Source organism: Capricornis sumatraensis, chromosome 14 (assembly GCF_032405125.1).
Source record: "Capricornis sumatraensis isolate serow.1 chromosome 14, serow.2, whole genome shotgun sequence".
Taxonomy (NCBI): domain Eukaryota; kingdom Metazoa; phylum Chordata; class Mammalia; order Artiodactyla; family Bovidae; genus Capricornis; species Capricornis sumatraensis.
This window is the reverse complement of record NC_091082.1, coordinates 74,077,749-74,095,240: the sequence shown is the minus strand read 5'-3', so window position 1 is coordinate 74,095,240 and position 17,492 is coordinate 74,077,749. Positions and strand designations below refer to the sequence as shown.

General features: G+C 39.1%; 1 protein-coding gene across 1 annotated transcript in view; it reads right to left on the bottom strand.

Annotated features, from left to right (window-relative positions):
• Positions 1-17,492, bottom strand: part of HMCN1 (hemicentin 1) — a 537,733-nt gene that overhangs the window by 379,363 nt on the left and 140,878 nt on the right. Inside the window, exons 3-4 of the mRNA XM_068985901.1 lie at positions 11,244-11,402; positions 9,551-9,673 (exon numbers count right to left, since the gene is read on the bottom strand). Coding sequence (XP_068842002.1) covers positions 9,551-9,673; positions 11,244-11,402 — 282 coding nt within the window. The remainder of the gene's footprint in view (positions 1-9,550; positions 9,674-11,243; positions 11,403-17,492) is intronic.

Genomic DNA, 17,492 nt, shown 5'->3' with positions numbered 1-17,492 from the left:
CACATGTTACATACAGAAAGATGATCATCTGTTCTGTCTTCCTCCAGAACTCCATGAACCTGTCTGCTCCTCAGCTCCAGGACACTTCTCCACCTAATCACCTACCCCTGCTTCCTTCCATGCAGGGCATCCAGGGACTCTTCCTATGTTCCTCTCTTCTCTGCAGCTGCAACTACACAGGCTGACTCCAGGCAGACTCTCGAGCAAGTGGGATTTATTCTCTTCGGAGCTTCCTGACAGTGCTTATCATGTTATTATTATCGCTAGTGTTTTATAGGTTACAAATATGGTTAAATGAGGCCATGGGTTCATTTGGGGGGGGGGGGGTGGCAAAAAATAACATAACTTACTGTTTAAACATTTTTCTAATGCCCATAGATCTGTGATGATTAAAGGAATGCACTCAGCATAGTGCCTGGAATATAATAAGCACTCTCTAGGGGTGACCTATATTATTATGACTATAATTGATATTATTATTCCCACAATAAGCAGTTAAACCCTTTACCTTTAAATGGTTTTACTGCGATGTGAAAATAAGAAAATATGACAAATACAGGGCAATTGTAAATATTTGAGAATCTCACAAAGCCTTTATTTACTAGCCTGAGTTCATTCTCCCTTATGTATTTATTTGTAAAGGTGGGGTTCACCAAAATACCCCACAGAAGAAGGACATCCCAAGGACCTATAATAAAAGCAAAATCAGAGGTTCTCTCTGGCGTAGGAGGACCTCCAGGCTCACTGATTTCCATTTTCCTGGGACTATTTGGCTTATTATATGTGTCCCTTATTTTATTTAAGCTTCACGGCAGTCCTGTGAGTTAATTACTATGCCTGTTATCACATGAAGAAAGTCTCAGAGAAGTTACAGAAAGTTTCCAACTAGCTAAAGGCAGAGTACTCATTTAAATCCAGATCTCCTGGATCCTAAAGCCCCATCATAGCATGCTGCCTTTGGTTATCTCAACACAGATGGACGCTAAATACATACTTGTTTTAGGAAAAAATTTTAAAATGTTGCTGGAATATTTTGACTAAATTCATCACTAAATAAAAATAATAAGTTAGTATTTATTGGTATATTCTACTTAGCAGCAGCAGCAAACACAATAACTTTGAGACAGGTACTATCATTCTCCTCTTTTTCAAATGAGGAAACTGAAAGAGAAAGACTTTGTAACTTAGGTAACATCCCCTGGCTGGGATATGGGTCATGGTCCCAGGGCCTGGAGTCTTTACTGCACAGTTCTGCTTGTGCTGGATACTTTGATTTTGCCCCTCCAGATCAATTCTCTGCCCTTCTCCATTAGGCTCTGCATCCAGGGATGCTGACCTTCAAGAACTGCTTCACTAGGGGCTCCATGGTCTCCCAGCTTCCAGTTAGACTGGGTGAAATGAAAAGCGTGAAGAAGGATTCTCCAGGCTTTATCCTCCACGGCTGCAGTTTGCCTGTCAGAGGATCTCAACTTTGATCTCCCTGGGCGCTGGTCCAAGCTCTCTCCTTTATTGTTGCTGGACTCTCAATGCTTCACCATTGCCTGTTGGCTGCGATTAGCCCTGCCCACACCTTGGTAGTCTGTTATTCACTAAACTTTCTTTTGTCCCTGCTGAGTGAGCCATCTCTTTTCTGCTCAGATAATTACTGATATCCTGCTTCTTTAATCACTCTTAGAGTAAAAATTCTGGGATGACTTCCCTCTCTCCTTGCTGCTGTAATAAAGTTGATGGTAAATTCCCAGAGCACGTTGGCTTCAGCAGTGGCTGGGACAGTCTTGCCTACAAGGCAGGAGAACTTAGAACTGAGATTCCAAAGACCTTGGACTTTTACCACCCTGCCACTTATTCAAAGAAAAGTAGACAGCATTTTCAGTGCCTTTCCAATCCCTTCTAAAGTAGAGGGTAGTCAGTTTAGATCAGATGCCCAAGTCTATTATGCTGGGTACTATTTGATGAGTGTGAAAAATCTGGCTTAAAACTCAACATTCAAAAAACAAAGATCATGGCATCTGGTCCCATCACTTCATGGCAAATACATGGGGAAACAATGGGAACAGTGACAGACTTTATTTTCTTGGGCTCCAAAATCACTGTGGATGGTGACTGCAGCCATGAAAGTAAAAGACACTTGCTCCTTGGAAGAAAAGCAATGACCAACCTAGGCAGCATATTAAAAAGCAGAGACATTACTTTACCAACAAACTTCTATATAGTCAAAGCTATGATTTTTCCAATTGTCATGTAAGGATGTGAAAGCTGGACCGTAAAGAAGGCTGTGCACTGAAGAATTGAATCTTTTGAACTGGCTTTTGGACAAGACTCTTGAGAGTCCCTTGAACTGCAAGGAGATCAAACCAGTCAATTCTAAAGAAAATCAGTCCTGAATATTCATTGAAAGGACTGATGCTGAAGTTCCAATACTTTGGCCACCTGATGCAAAGAGCCTACTATTGGAAAAAGATCCTGATGCTGGGGAAGATTGAAGACAGGAGAAGGGGATGACAAAGGACGAGATGGTTGGATGGCATCACCGACTCAATGGACATGAGTTTGAGCAAACGCTAGGAGTTGGTGATAGACAGGGAAGCCTGGCATGCTGCAGTCCATGGGGTCACAAAGAGTTGGACACAACTGAGTGACTGAACGACAACAACTATTGAAATTTCCCTATTTGCTTAATCTCATGTGGCTCTATCCTATCTTCAATGAAGAAACTTCAAAGATCTTCCTTTTCCAGTGTTCAGTGGGCTGACTAGCATCAGGTAGCTCAACATGTGCTGAACAAATGAATCAGGATGGAATATCTGATGCGTCACTTTACTGTTGAAACTGCATCATCTGATAAAAACAAAAGAGGAAATCAGAACCAAGATTCACCACGGTTATGGGTGCAGTTACATGATAAAGAATGTATGTGTCCCCTACGTTCTGACATTTACAGTCAGCAGTAGTTTAACCCTGAACAAAATGGTCTGCCTCCCTATGCCTCTTCCCCTCATCTGTGAAATAGAGGTGATGTTCATGGTCTCTTTTTTTCAGACTTACTTTTTATTGAAGGATAATTGCTTTACAGAATTTTGCTGTTTTCTGTCAAACCTCAATCTCAGTCAGCCATAGCTATACATATATTCCCTCCCTTTTGAACCTCCCTCCCATCTCCTGCCCCATCCCACCCCTCTAGGTTGATACAGAGGCTCTGTTTCATGGTGTCTTTCTTATAGGCAGTAGTAAGGATTAAGTGAAATGAAACGAAGTAAAATAAAATTCAGCTCTTGCTTAGAGGCCATAGCAAGCACCCAATCATTCTGATCTGGTATCATTTTCTTAATCACACAGCATATTTTCTTACGCATAGACCAAAGAAAGGAGTTACAGGAGTCTTTCACGTCTGAAAGAAAATCAAGAGGAATATGTCTATGCCAAACAGAGTAGCACAGGGCACCACTCCAGAAGAAAGCCCTGGGTATTAAAAAGGAATGTTGGAATTAAAACATCCTACACTGACAACCTGCAAGTTATATGATAGGATAGTCATTAAGATATATTCTCATGGGACTTCTAAATATCATTATTGACCTTTTTCAAAAATGTAAAGTTCCTGACAATTATTTATTTAATAAAATTTATTTCTGCTATAACATTGTCAGCTAGCCAGCATTACTTAGGAGTGGGGAATAAAAGCAGTCTACAAGTGTGGGATGATGAGGGAGAGGGTTTGGGGTGGGGGGTTGGAAACGGAGATATTTGAAGACATCAGCTGGAAGAGGCGGAGGGAAAGGACTGGGAAACAGAACAAGTGAATTACCCACTGGATGATGGATCTTTTGGGTTAGGTTCTTGGACACAAGAATATAACATCTGTGGGTAACTCTGAGATTTCAAACTTGGACTTAAACCTAGGAAGCATTAATTGGATCACTGACAATCACCCAGTTTACAAAGAAGTGAAAAACTCAGACTGTTCAGTTCCTTCACTGTCTTCAAAGGTGATTTAAGTACATCTTTGAGATGTGTCTTAACTTGTATTGCCAAAGAGTAATACCACACAATGATTTATATACCCCTGATGCTCAGCCAAACACTTCCTTTTCTTTGGTTTCTCTTTTATGTTAAATAAAGATGAAAGACACCTAGATCTTCTCCAAAAAAATGAACAGGAAGAGAGAAAAAAACTTCAAGTAATCTCGAGAGAGTTGACACAAAATATAACCTGCTCATTTAGGAAATTGATGAAATGGGTTAGGAGGATAAAGCATAATACTCAACAGATTCCTTTGGAAACAAAACATGAAAAAAATCACTCTATTAAAATGAAAGGACTCAGTATGTGTATGCTTCACCACAGTTCTTATACCTATTAAGTGTGTAGACATCGTTATAGCATCTAAGTTCCTTAGAGTTTAGAATATTTACATAATAGGAGAATCTGGAACAATTAGAAAAGGGAAATGGTTAAACTACATGCTAAAATTTTCGCAAATCCAATTTTAACATTGTCATTCTGCTTTTTGTTTAAAAAAAATAATTTACTTTGGTGGCTTTAAGGAATATATTGGCTTATGGGGCTCCAGAAACCCCTTCAGAATATCTCTTTTACACACATCAAAAAAAGAACCATCTCTCCAGCCTCTTCCCAGACTGTCCCAGTCAAACTTATTTCCCAGCAACAACAATGAACCATCTGGTTTCTAACAAACACAGTGGCACAATTTCCCTACTTTGAAAGCAAAATAACAACACTATAAGGATTAAAGCAATACTAGTTAACATTTACTGGGCACTTACCCTACATTGGAACTTGGGAGGAACATTTCATATGCATTATCTCATTTAATATGATAACAACTTCCTGAAATGTGTAATTCTACTATCCCCATTTTACATTTACATATCCCCATTTATCCTTTCTTTTACAAAGAAACTGGGACTTACAGAGACCATGTCACCAAAAAATACAGAATTCTTATCAGTTAGGAAGACTTCCTTGATAGCTCAGTTGGTAAAGAATCTGCCTGCAATGCAGGAGACTCCAGTTCAATTCCTGGGTCAGGAAGATCCGCAGGAGAAGGAATAGGCTACCCACTCCAGCATTCTGGCCTGGAGAATTCCATGGACTGTATAGTCCATGGAGTCACAAAGAGTTGGACATGACTGAATGACTCACTTTCACTTTACACTTTTATAAGTTAGGATGCGTTTATTAGTAAGGTACCGTAATGTTCAACTCTAATTGTCTTAAACAGAAAGATTACTTCCCTAATTCTTGGGCTTAGAGGTAGGATGGTCTGAATGTTGACTTAATCCAAAGGCTCTGGACTTCCTTAGCTCTTTAATCCCCCTCATATTTATTTCAACCTCGGACTTGTATGAAGATGCCTGCACCAAACTTGGGATTTACATCCATGCAGGATAATATCCAGAAAATATCTTTTCCAAGAGACCCTTAGCTAAGTCTCTTTTGAGATTTAGTGACCTTTCATGAACCACCTGAAAGGGGGATTGGAATTGCTATGGTTGACATAAACATTAAAGTCCATTCCTGTTGGCATCAAACTCTAGCTTATAAAAATGGGCAGTTTTAGTAATGCTTTTATCTAGTCCTCTTCTGCCTAGCTGAACTTAAAGATCAGAGTATCAACTGATGCTCTAGGAGAAAAAGACTATTAACATAGCAGTGGGTTAAATTTCTGTGATATATCTACATCCAGACAATTTTCTGTAATTTATACCAGAATTTTTAAACTGTTATTCCTATAAATTATTTGGTAATTTGGACCATAAAGAAGGCTGAGTGCAGAAGTATTGATGCTTTTGAACTGTGGAGCTGGAGAAGACACCTGAGAGTCCTTTGGATTGCAAGATCAAATCCTAAAGGAAATCAGTCGTGAATATTCATTGGAAGGACTGATGCTGAAGCTGAAGCTCCAATACTTTAGCCCCCTGATGTGAAGAACTGACTCACTGGAAAGGACCCTGATGCTGGGAAAGATTGAAAGCACAAGGGGAAAAGGGCAACAGAGGATGAGATGGTTGGATGGCGTCACCAACTCAATGGACATGAGTTTGAGCAAACTCCAGGAGACAGTGAAGGACAGGGAAGACTGGTGTGCTGCAGTCCATGGGGTCACAAAGAGTTGGACACAACTGAGTGACTGAACAACAGAATTCTTTCTTAGGACTACGCATCACCCCATTTGTTTAATAAGAAAGTCTGTACCTCTGTAGGGCTTATAATCTTCATTTAAGACAACAGTTTTTTCAATTTTTCATAAATCAATTTTCTCTGAGTGTATGAATATAAATTATCACACTAATGGGACAGGCAAGGTTATAGTCTAGCTCTGGGACCCAATCCCAATAATGTCCTATGTTTGTCATCATTTAATCACTAAATCATGTCTGACTCTTTATGACCCCATCTTTTGTATTTTGTAGCTCGCCAGGCTCCTCTGTCCATGGGATTTCCCAAGAAGATTCTGGAGTGGGTTGCCATTTCCTTCCAAAGGATCTTCCGGACCCAGGGGTCAAACCTGTGTCTCCTATACTGGCAGGTGGATGTTTTACCACTGAGCCACAAGGGAAACCCAACAATAAAGTTCTAAGGTTCTCCCTAGAAGTTTCAGTTCAGTCGCTCATTTGTGTCCGACTCTTTGTGATCTCATGGACTGCAGACCCGCCAGGTCTCCCTGTCCATCACCAACTCCTGGAGTTTACTCAAACTCATGTCCATTGAGTTGGTGATGCCATCCAACCATCTCATCCTCTGTCATCCCCTTCTCCTTCCTTCAAACTTTCCCAGCATCAGGGTCTTTTCCAATGAGTCAGTTCTTTGCATCAGATGGCCAAAGTATTGGAGTTTCAACTTCAACATCAGTCCTTCCAATCAATATTCAGGACTGATCTCCTTTAGGATGGACTGGTTGGATCTCCTTGCAGTCCAAGGGACTCTCAAGAGTCTTCTAAACACCACATTTCAAAAGCATCAATTCTTCGGTGCTGAGCTTTCTTTATACTCCAACTCATATCCATACACGACTACTGGAAAAATCATAGCCTTGACTAGACAGACCTTTGTTGGCAAAGGTCTAGAAGTTTATCCAATTTGTTTTGAGAATCTCCAAGTTACGCCTGCAGGTTCAGTCAGCTGCTCTTTCAAACGCACTAGGTGCCCGCTGACCGTGGCCATGACTCTTCTCACCTCTTCTCTTCTGCAGTACCTTCTGCTGGGAACCACCCTGTCCTCTGGGCATGGTATACTCTGTTGCCATCAATGCCCCAGCTGTCTGCGCTGAATGCCACTACCACTCCCCCAAAAGCCGCATAACCCCCTAAGTGGGTGGTATCCTCACTGATAAAAGAGAGAGTGACGCTCTTCTCCACTATGACCTACTTCATGCTAATGCTACTGACTGTACCTCAGAGTCTCACATAATCCCAGGTTAGAAACAACTCCAAATGTTGCCATTCCCATCATTAAGGGCAAGCACAAGGTCAAGGGACAAGACACCTAGTTCCAGAGAGAGACACCTTGCACTCTTCTCCAACTTCAGGCTCCCAAACTCTCATGCAGATGTTTATTCAAATAACTGTTAAGGTTTCCCCCTGTAGTTGTCAGACCTGCCCAGGCACTTCTGAATTGCTACAGTGGACACGGAGGGACACTTCCCTCATAGCGTCCCTCAAAGCTCAGGGACGCTTTCCTCATAGCTCAGTCAGTAAAGGAAACCTGGGTTCATCTCCTGGGTCGGGAAGATCCCCTGGAGAAGGAAATGGCAACCCGCTCCAGTATTCTTGCCTGGACAATCCCATGACAGAAGAGCCTAGCAGGCTACAGTCCACGGGGTTGCAGAGTCAGACATGACTTAGTAAACCACTACAATGGACACAATACAGACTCAAGTCATAGTTTCCTCCAAAGGCTGTTTCTTACAAGAAAATTTGTTTACACTAAAGTAATATTCTGTGTTTGTATATCATATATTAATAAAAAATATTTTAACTAAATTATTTATTCTAGAAACTTGCAATGTGCCATTAGTTCCTGCATGATCTAATAGGAACTCTTTAGTTATAAGAGAACATAGTGAACCATTTCTTTCAAGACAAGGAAGTCTCAAGAAATGAACAGAACTTGTTTATTGACTATATTCCCTGTGCTGTCCATTATATCCTTAAAACTTATTTATTTTATGCTTATTAGTTTGTACCTTTTAAATCCCTTCACCTACTTTGCCCTCTCCCCATCCATTCCCCTCCGGTAATCACAAATTTGTTCTCTGTGGGTCCATTTCTGTTTTGTTACATCTGTCCATTTATATTATTATCTTTAGAGTCCACATATATGTAAAAATATATGGTATTTGTCTTTCTCTGTCTTATTTGACTAAGCATAATATGCTCCAGATATTTTATATATATATTATATATAGATATAGAGCATATCAATAGCCAAATTTTTATAAACATATAAATTTATATATAATATATATTATATATATATGTAAAATCCTGTGTTACAAAGAAAAAAACCCATCTTTTTAGCTCATATCAGAAACTTAAGTGTTTACCACATATTAGATCACAAAAAAAGAGGAAAATAACACACACATATCCACATGTATGTGTGTATGTATACATATATATGAGTATGTGTGTATATATCTGTGGATACATTTATTTATATATCTGTGGATATATTTATGTATGTGTGTTTATATAAACACATACAATACAGTTAATCATGCTGTTATTCTTCCATAGTTGAAAACTGTTCATTAAGAAAAGTTTTAGTACTAATTGCAGTAATGACAAACAAAAAAATAAAATTTGTATAGATACCCTGGCCACATCAAATCAAACATGAATTATGCAAATGTAATATCTTATCTTTTTTCTGGCATGTTCCTAGACACTTACCTGGGAGCCAAATAAGTAAACAAAATTTTATCATCACAGGTAGAGTCAAAGCAAGGTAACAGAAAAAGAGACTCATGACAAGTATACATATCTCAAACATAATTTTAGAAACTACAAATTTTTCTTAATATATACATTATAGACTATCATAAAAATGTTTAGATAAGTATATAGTTATTGGGCAATAGTTTCTATTTTTTATTTTAGAGATCAAACTCCATCAGAATAACTAACTTCTTATATTCTAGTTTAGTGAACAAATGTAAAATGAGTCAATAAAGAGTCAAATCAAGGCTCTTTACCAGTTATCCAAAAGCTTTACATGAAAAATACAAGCTAACCTTACTAAACAATAAAAACTACAAAAATTTTCAAGTTCCACTAAATGAATTTTAAATAAATGTATACTCAAATCTAAATAATTTATCAGTATAGCATAATACCATCTAGAAATTAATACCAGATAAACCTATGCTTCTACACATCAGTTTAATGCCTTTATTAACTTGTGGCCCAGGGGGAAAAACCTTTTTGCTTGAATTGTTCTTGAAATCAAAACTGATACAATTAGGTTTGCCCAACTGATGTTGATAAGGTAGTGAATAATAAAGTAGACCCACTTTATTAAACTGACCTCATTCACTTGTTTTTTGTCGAGATGGAACACTTGACCAGAACTTGTAGAGGCAATTTCTTCATAGACTCTGTATCCAATATGGCTTCTGTCATCACAATCTCCAGTAAGCACAAATACCACCTACAGTTTAAAAAAAAAAAAAAAAAGAAGATAATTTAAAGGATTTGGGGAAATCACCATATGGTTATCGAGCACTTACTGTATATTAACATACTGCCAGGCAAGTGGGAGGTGGAGGGGGGTGGGTGTGGGTGTGTGTGTGTGTATCTTCCTGATTCACACAATTTACAGGCGATCTTGAAGTTAACCTTACAAAAGAGGTAAAGTTTACTTTGTCATCTTTGAATCAAACCTTGGAAATCTGACTTGTTTTGGCCACAGTTCAGTTCAGTTCAGTAGCTCAGTCGTGTCCGACTCTTTGCAACCCTATGAATCACAGCACGCCAGGCCTCCCTGTCCAACACCAACTCCCGGAGTTCACCCAAACTCATGTGCATCGAGTCAGTGATCCCATCCAGCCATCTCATCCTCTGTCGTTCCCTTCTCCTCCTGCCCCCAAACCCTCCCAGCATCAGGGTCTTTTCCAATGAGTCAACTCTTCGCATGAGGTGGCCAAAGTATTGGAGTTTCAGCCTCAGCATCAGTACTTCCAATGAACACCCAGGACTGGTCTCCTTTAGGATGGACTGGTTGGATCTCCTCGCAGTTTTGGCCATAAGAACAAGGCAAAATGCACATTCTACTGGTTCCAAACTGACACTCAAGCTGCTGCTGCTGCTAAGTCACTTCAGTTGTGTCCGACTCTGTGCAGCTCCATAGACGGAAGCCCACCAGGCTCCCCCATCCCTGGGATTCTCCAGGCAAGAACAATGGAGTGGGTTGCCATTTAGTCCTTCAATGCATGAAAATGAAAAGTGAAAGTGAAGTCACTCAGTCGTGTCCGACTCGTAGCGACCCCATGGACTGCAGCCCACCAGGCTCCTCCATCCATGGGATTTTCTTGGCAAGAGTACTGGAGTGGGGTGCCATTGCCTTGTGTATTTCCACTTGATCTCTGAGCGTTTCTGCCTTTGTCATGACAAGATCATACCTAAACTAGATTACTGGTCTCAGAAATAGGTGGAGAAACTTGCAAGGAAGAGCCAAGTCACCCAGAGCTCAGCTGAGATAAGCCAAAACCAAACCATGCCTAGATACACAAGTGAGCAAGCAGAGGCTAGGGCAAGTGAGCCCGACAAACATGTGAGAAATACATGACTATTGTTTTAAGTCACTGAGAGTTAGAATAGCTTGTTACTCAGCAATAGCTAACTGATACAATGAGTAAATTGACTCATACAAGATTTCACATAGAAGGTCACATTAGAAATACAGGCTTTTCTGTTAGGGCTGTGCTTTTTGTCAGTTATGTGGATAAGACAATAACAAATATCTTAATTAAACCCTAATCATTTCTTTTCCATATTGTGAAAAAATGCATTTATATTCTATGTACAAATATCACATATCTATTTACATTAAATCACACATACATACATATTGGAGCCCTTATATATGGATCCATAATTGTAGTTGTTGATATTTGCCACACATGGGATAGTGAGAGGGGAGGCAATCTCTTACATGCTGTATTTCTTACAGCTGCGTTCAGATGGAAAATTGGGGGGTTGGGGGGTTGACTCCTACTCACCTGTGACTGTTTCTGTTGGATAAGCTGCAGCACCTCATGAGTGAGTCGATAATCCTTGGATCGCGCATCAGTGAAAACATAGATGAAAGACCCAGGAAGGGAAATTTCCAAGGCAATTTTTATAGCTCCGATACTCATTTCTGGACAGTCACCACCACCCTGTTAAGAAACAGTGAGAAAAATCCTATTATTTCACTGGCATAAAAGAGATAGTTATGACAAACTGCCTTAGAAGCTCAAGAAACAAGAAAGGTCTCTTCATTTCTATTTTCTGTCCGTTTGCCACTAGATTAACCACTTCGGTTACAAGGAGATGGAAAAGACATAAAGTGATGTGGAGACAAAAAAGAAAAAAACTGTACTTTTGGATAAATAAAAAATTCACCCCAGATACACAAAATAGAAATTGTTACATACTTTGTAATTAAATATTGATCAACTCCCATTCTCATACATGACTATTTCATACATCTCCTCTTCTCTTATTCTGACTCTTATTTGATGAACTTCCCTCTGTTGTACTGGGAAGATAGACGCAATCAATAGAGAACTGTCATAAACTCCCACTCCAACACCTATTAACCTACAGTAATAGTAGCCGCATGCCCTGCCTTCACGGTGAAAGAATCATTTCACTCACAGCTAAGGCTAACTTCTCACCTGTGCCTAATCAAGGACACAGTTCCTGTGACCATCCCTTCTCTCCATTCCATTGTCAAAATTTTTCTTTTTACTGGATCATTTTCACCAGCAAACAAACAGACTGGTGTATCTCCTATACCCCAAGTTTCTGCTCTGATGTGACCAATTAGAGAAAACCTCCATGACCACCTTACGTAAAGTACAGCCCCTTTGTAACTCTTTTCACTCTGCTTCATTTTTACTACTAACACATAATCTCTGTGTTTTATCTGCTACTGTATTAGGCTCAAAATAGGCTTCTCAGATGGTGCTGGCAGTAAAGAATCCACCTGTCAATATTGAAGATGCAGGAGATGCAGTTTCAAACTCAGGGTTGGTAAGATCCCACGAGGAGGGCATGGCAACCTATTCCAGTATTCTTGCCTGGAAAATTCCATAGAAGGGGAAGACTGATGGGCTATTGTCCCTGGGGTTGCAAATAGTCAGACTCAACTGAACACACGCTACTACTAGGCTCAATATATCGTGCTAAACAAAAACAGCCCTCGCCCTAAGAGGAATTCTGCCACATATATTCCCTTCAAGGACATATGAATTTAAAGATAGAACTCAGCATGCTGTGTTTACAGTGTTACACATTATATTTTAAATTTAGGACTATAGCCTACTTATATTATCATGTCATCAATGTTTTTTTCAAAATCACAGCTTTTAATGATTGTGAAATATTCTGTCTACATCCCATAATTTAGTCAGGCATGTCTCTACTGTTGAACATTAATGTTTTTTCAAATCTTCCTCTATTTTAAAGATATAAATACAAATCTATCACAGTTTGATTATATCTATAATATATATTATATATTATAGTAATTTTATTTTTTTTTTTCCTCATGTTTCCTTAGCAGATATCCAAAACTCAAGGAAATGAACTTTTAACCAGTATGTTTTGAGCAATGAGTAAGTGCTTAAACACCCTGCTAGGACTCAGGCACACAAACATGAAGAAGCCAAAGCATCTTGTACTTAAGCAGCTCATGCCTACAAAAGGCAATCAAATAAACAGCAGGGCAGCTTGGGAACATTTTGGGGTGGGAGGGCTTGTGATTCCACAGTCCACCAGAACCTAGTAGAAGTGAGCTCTTCCTTAAAATGAAAAGAATTACTTGATAAGGTTTTATTCTAAACTCTGGAAATTCTATTTGATTCTCCTACTGTGGCTTTCCCTAGAGTCCAGTCTCCAATTTTGATACAGATACACTGAGCACCAGAGGTCTCAACAGGGTCATACAAAACCAAGCATAGAATTGTTCACCCTTTAGTCTGGACCACCTGAAGAATCTTTTCTTGCACTAGATCCCACTCAATGCTTTTCGCTTTTAAACATCATCAATGGAATGAGTTGGAACCAAGCACCAACTGTTACAAATTACTTCTGAAACTGAGACACACTTTAAAATGTCACACATCAAAAATCACATCATTAAATAGTAGGGGGCTGGACGCTGTAGTGACTTTTGAGAAGATAACAACTATCAACTCCCAGAAATTTTATTGAGTTAGCAGGTCCTTCTATTTCTGCAGTAAATGTTTCCTATCCTCTGTTACCGATAATGCATTTTCACAACATCGAGTTTAACAAGTGATACTGTTCTCAAAAACTTGTATACATGTATCTTCAGACTGTACCTACGTCCCAAATTTGAATTTTCTATTTACAATTGCTTTTTAGATATCTACTTCTAGATGTTTTACAGGTATCTACAATTCAGTGCATCTACTATGGAACTCTTTATATTTTCTTCAACCATATCGTCCCTATTTTGGGTATTGCCTGCCTAGAGGTTTAGTTCAAATCCTGAGTCACCTCTGACCCCTCCCCCGCCTTCCTTCACCTAATCAGTGGCCAAACCATTTTCCTTCTACATCCATTATGAATTTGTCCCCTCCCTTCCCCTTTACTTCCTACAATTCACTCTTCTTATCATTAATTGTTTTACAAGTATAGCCTCCTATCTAATCTTCTGCTCTTCCGACCACCAAATTTTATATTTCCTGAAGTAAAGAGCTGCCTAGATCACATTCCTACTAAAATCTTTCATTAACTACTGTGTGGGATCAAATTCTCTCTCTAGCTTTCTATCTCCTAGTGCTCCCTCTTCAAAACCTGCTTCCTTGGTAACTAGACTTACCACAATCATCATCGTGAAATGTAGAGAAATATTAAATCACTATATTTTGTAACAGGAATTGTGTCATAGATCAATTACATTTCAGAAACAAACAAACTCATAGAAAAAGAAATCAGATTGTGGTTACTAGAGGCAGGGGGAAGGGGAACATAATGAAGGTAGTCAAAAGGTACCACCTTGAAGTTATAACTAAAATAAGTACTAGGAATGTAGGTACAACATGGCAAATATAATCAACAGTGCTGTATGTTATATATGAAGGTTGTTGAGAGTAAACTTAGTTCTCATAACAGGGGAAAACAGTTTTTTATTTCTCTGGGTTTATATCGCTTTGTGACCTTTGTACAAAGAAATATAAAACTAGAGATATTTCTCTGGTTTTCTATCTGTTTGTAACTCTTTGCAACCCCATGGAGGGCAGCCTGCCAGGCTCTTCTGTCTATAGAATTCTCCAGGCGAGAATACTGGAGTGAATTGCCATTCCCTTCTCCAGGGATTGAACCCAGGTCTCCTGCATTGCAGGCAGATTCTTTACCAATGAGTCACCAGGGGAGCCCCTATACAGTGCTGTATGTCATAATAATTATACCTCAATAAAAGTGGAGGAAAAAAATTGCTTCTTTTAATCTATTTTCTATTCTTTAATTATGCCCCTTGCTTCACACCTTAATTCCTTAAGTATTTTCACTTAAATACTCTTTCTACTGTTCCATCTCAACCATCAAACATTCCTCACTGATGTATGCATATCTAAAATCTCCCATTTTCCATAAGCTCTTTGATGGTAGTAATGGTGTGCTAAATCTTGAGTCCTCAGATCATAGAATTTGCTGACATACAGTAATGGCTGAGTAAATATTTGTCAGATTGAACTATTTGCCTTCCAAGTTCGAGATAGTATACCTTCCTCTCTTGAAAATGTTCTCTTTTCTCCCATTCAGATGTACTTCCTCACTTACTCTTCAGATGGACTCTAATTTGTTTTCTTTAATAATGTACCACATTTTCCATAGCAGAACAGTTATTGGGGGGGGGGGGGATTATCGCATATAGCAAATGCCCTTGAATGAGCATTTGTGTACTAGGAAAGTGGGAAATAGCTACTGGGCAGATTGGTAACTTTAGTATGTTGGCTAGGAATAATTTATACTTGTAGCCAACTTTGCATATGCTGCTAAGTCACTTCAGTCATGTCCGACTCTGTGCGACCCCACAGATGGCAGCCCACCAGGCTCCCCCATCCTTGAGATTCTCCAGGCTTTGCATATAGGTAATGAATATCCTGGACCGCTCAAAAATTTATTAGATTCCTATTGTATTTTCAGGCTTCCCTGATAGCTCAGTTGGTAAAGAATCTGCCTGCAATGCAGGAGACCCCGGTTTAATACCTGGGTCAGAAAGATCCGCTGGAAAAGGGATAGGCTACCCACTCCTGTATTCTAGGGTGTCCCCTGTGGCTCAACTGGTAAAGAATCCATCTGCAATGCAGGAGACCTGGGTTCGATCCCTGGGTTGGGAAGATCCCCTGGGGAAGGGAACGGCTACCCACTCCAGTATACCCACTCCAGTAATCTGGTCTGGAGAATTCCATGGACTGTGTAGTCCATGGGGTCACAAAGAGTCAGACGTGACTGAACGACTTTCACTGTATTTTCACAAGCTTAAGCAAAAAAAAAAAGAAAAGAAAGAAAGAAATTTCTCAGTTGTACTTGATATTGTGCACCTGAGTATAAATCACTATATAAATTATCCATTTCACAGCATTTGTTAAGTGGCCAAGTACACAATAATGCTGTGTGGTAAATAACTCTAGGAGAGATTATTATATATATACATATATTTTTTTTTTTTTTTTTGCTGTTATCTAGTATCAGTGGCCTTGTAGAAGTCATCTGTCAGCGGGCCAAAAATCAGAATAGCTAAGTCATCTCCAGAGACACATACTAGGAATGGCAAGAATGATGAAAATGCTGTCCAGTTATTGAGTGAAGAACAATCTCTGAGCCACCTGACTTGCATTCAAATTTATGCTAAGAGGACCTCAGGATGTTCATCCCTCAGCATCATCCAGGAGTAGACTCTAGAGACTACTAGAATCCTTGGAAGTTTGCCTATCTCATTGTACAAGCAGGTTCCTGAAAAGAAAAATAAGTTTCTTTTTTCCAAAAGAAGTTAAAATGTTACAGCTTTAGAAAAGCCTCTAATACTTGAGTCTAATTTTCTAATCATTTTAAATCATAAATAACCACTAATATCAGCTATAAATGGAAGACTTTGGTTCTGAGCTATCTATTATCATAACTTCCCTGGTGACTCAGATGGTAAAACATCTGCCTACATTGCAGGAAACCAGGGTTCAATCTCTGGGTCGGGAAGATCTCCCGGAGATGGAAATGGCAACCCACTGCAGTATTCTTGCCTGGAAAATCCCATGGACCGAGGAACCTGGCAGGCTACAGTCCATGGGGTCGCAAGAGTTGGACATGACTGAGCAACTTCACTTTCACTTTCTTTTTATTATCATAACCACTAACCAGCCATATGTAACTGAGCACTGAAAATACAGTTAATGAAACTAAGGAACTGAATGTTTCAATTAATTTATAAACTGAAGAAGCATTAATTCTTTATCCTGATGAGATGGTAAAATGATAACGTTTTAAATATAATAGATAACATAGACGATTAAAATTATTTTCAACTTTTTTTTAAATTACCTATGTGGCTCACATTCTATTTTTGTTGGACAGTACTGTTTCAGAGTAATATGTTTGGTTTAGTTATGTAGGCTGCATTCTAGACTATTATTTGTAAGGTTGTTGCTTTGATCTGAAAGTCTTCCATGAGCTTTGCCTTTAAGAAAAAGTTCAGTTCAGTTGCTCAGTCGTGTCCGGCTCTTTGCGACCCCATGAATCGCAGCACGCCAGGCCTCCCTGTTGATTACCAGAAACAAAATTCAAGCTGCTTTAATTTACTAAGGGTTAGGAATCAAGGTAAAATCTACTCCAGAAATCTGTAAATCATTTGCTTCATTTAAAATATATGTGTTTTATATACACAAGGTTTATAACTAAAATTTGTATATATTTATATAAATGTATAAAATATCTCAGGAACTTAACTCACAGGATTGCTAATGCTGCTGCTGCTGCTAAGTCGCTTCAGTCGTGTCTGACTCTGTGCGACCCCATAGACTGCCGCCTACCAGGCTCCTCTGCCTATTTCCCAAATAAGTAACTGATCTTTTGATCATTAAATTTAGCTAAAAGGCAGATTTGTCAGACCAGGACTAGAGAGAACCATTGTCAAAATGTCCAAGGTCCATGCTTATAAATATGCTGCACAAGTCATATACTTTGGTTAATTTGTGTCAAACTCATGTACAAATTTTAAAATTAGGGTAATGGGATTGTGA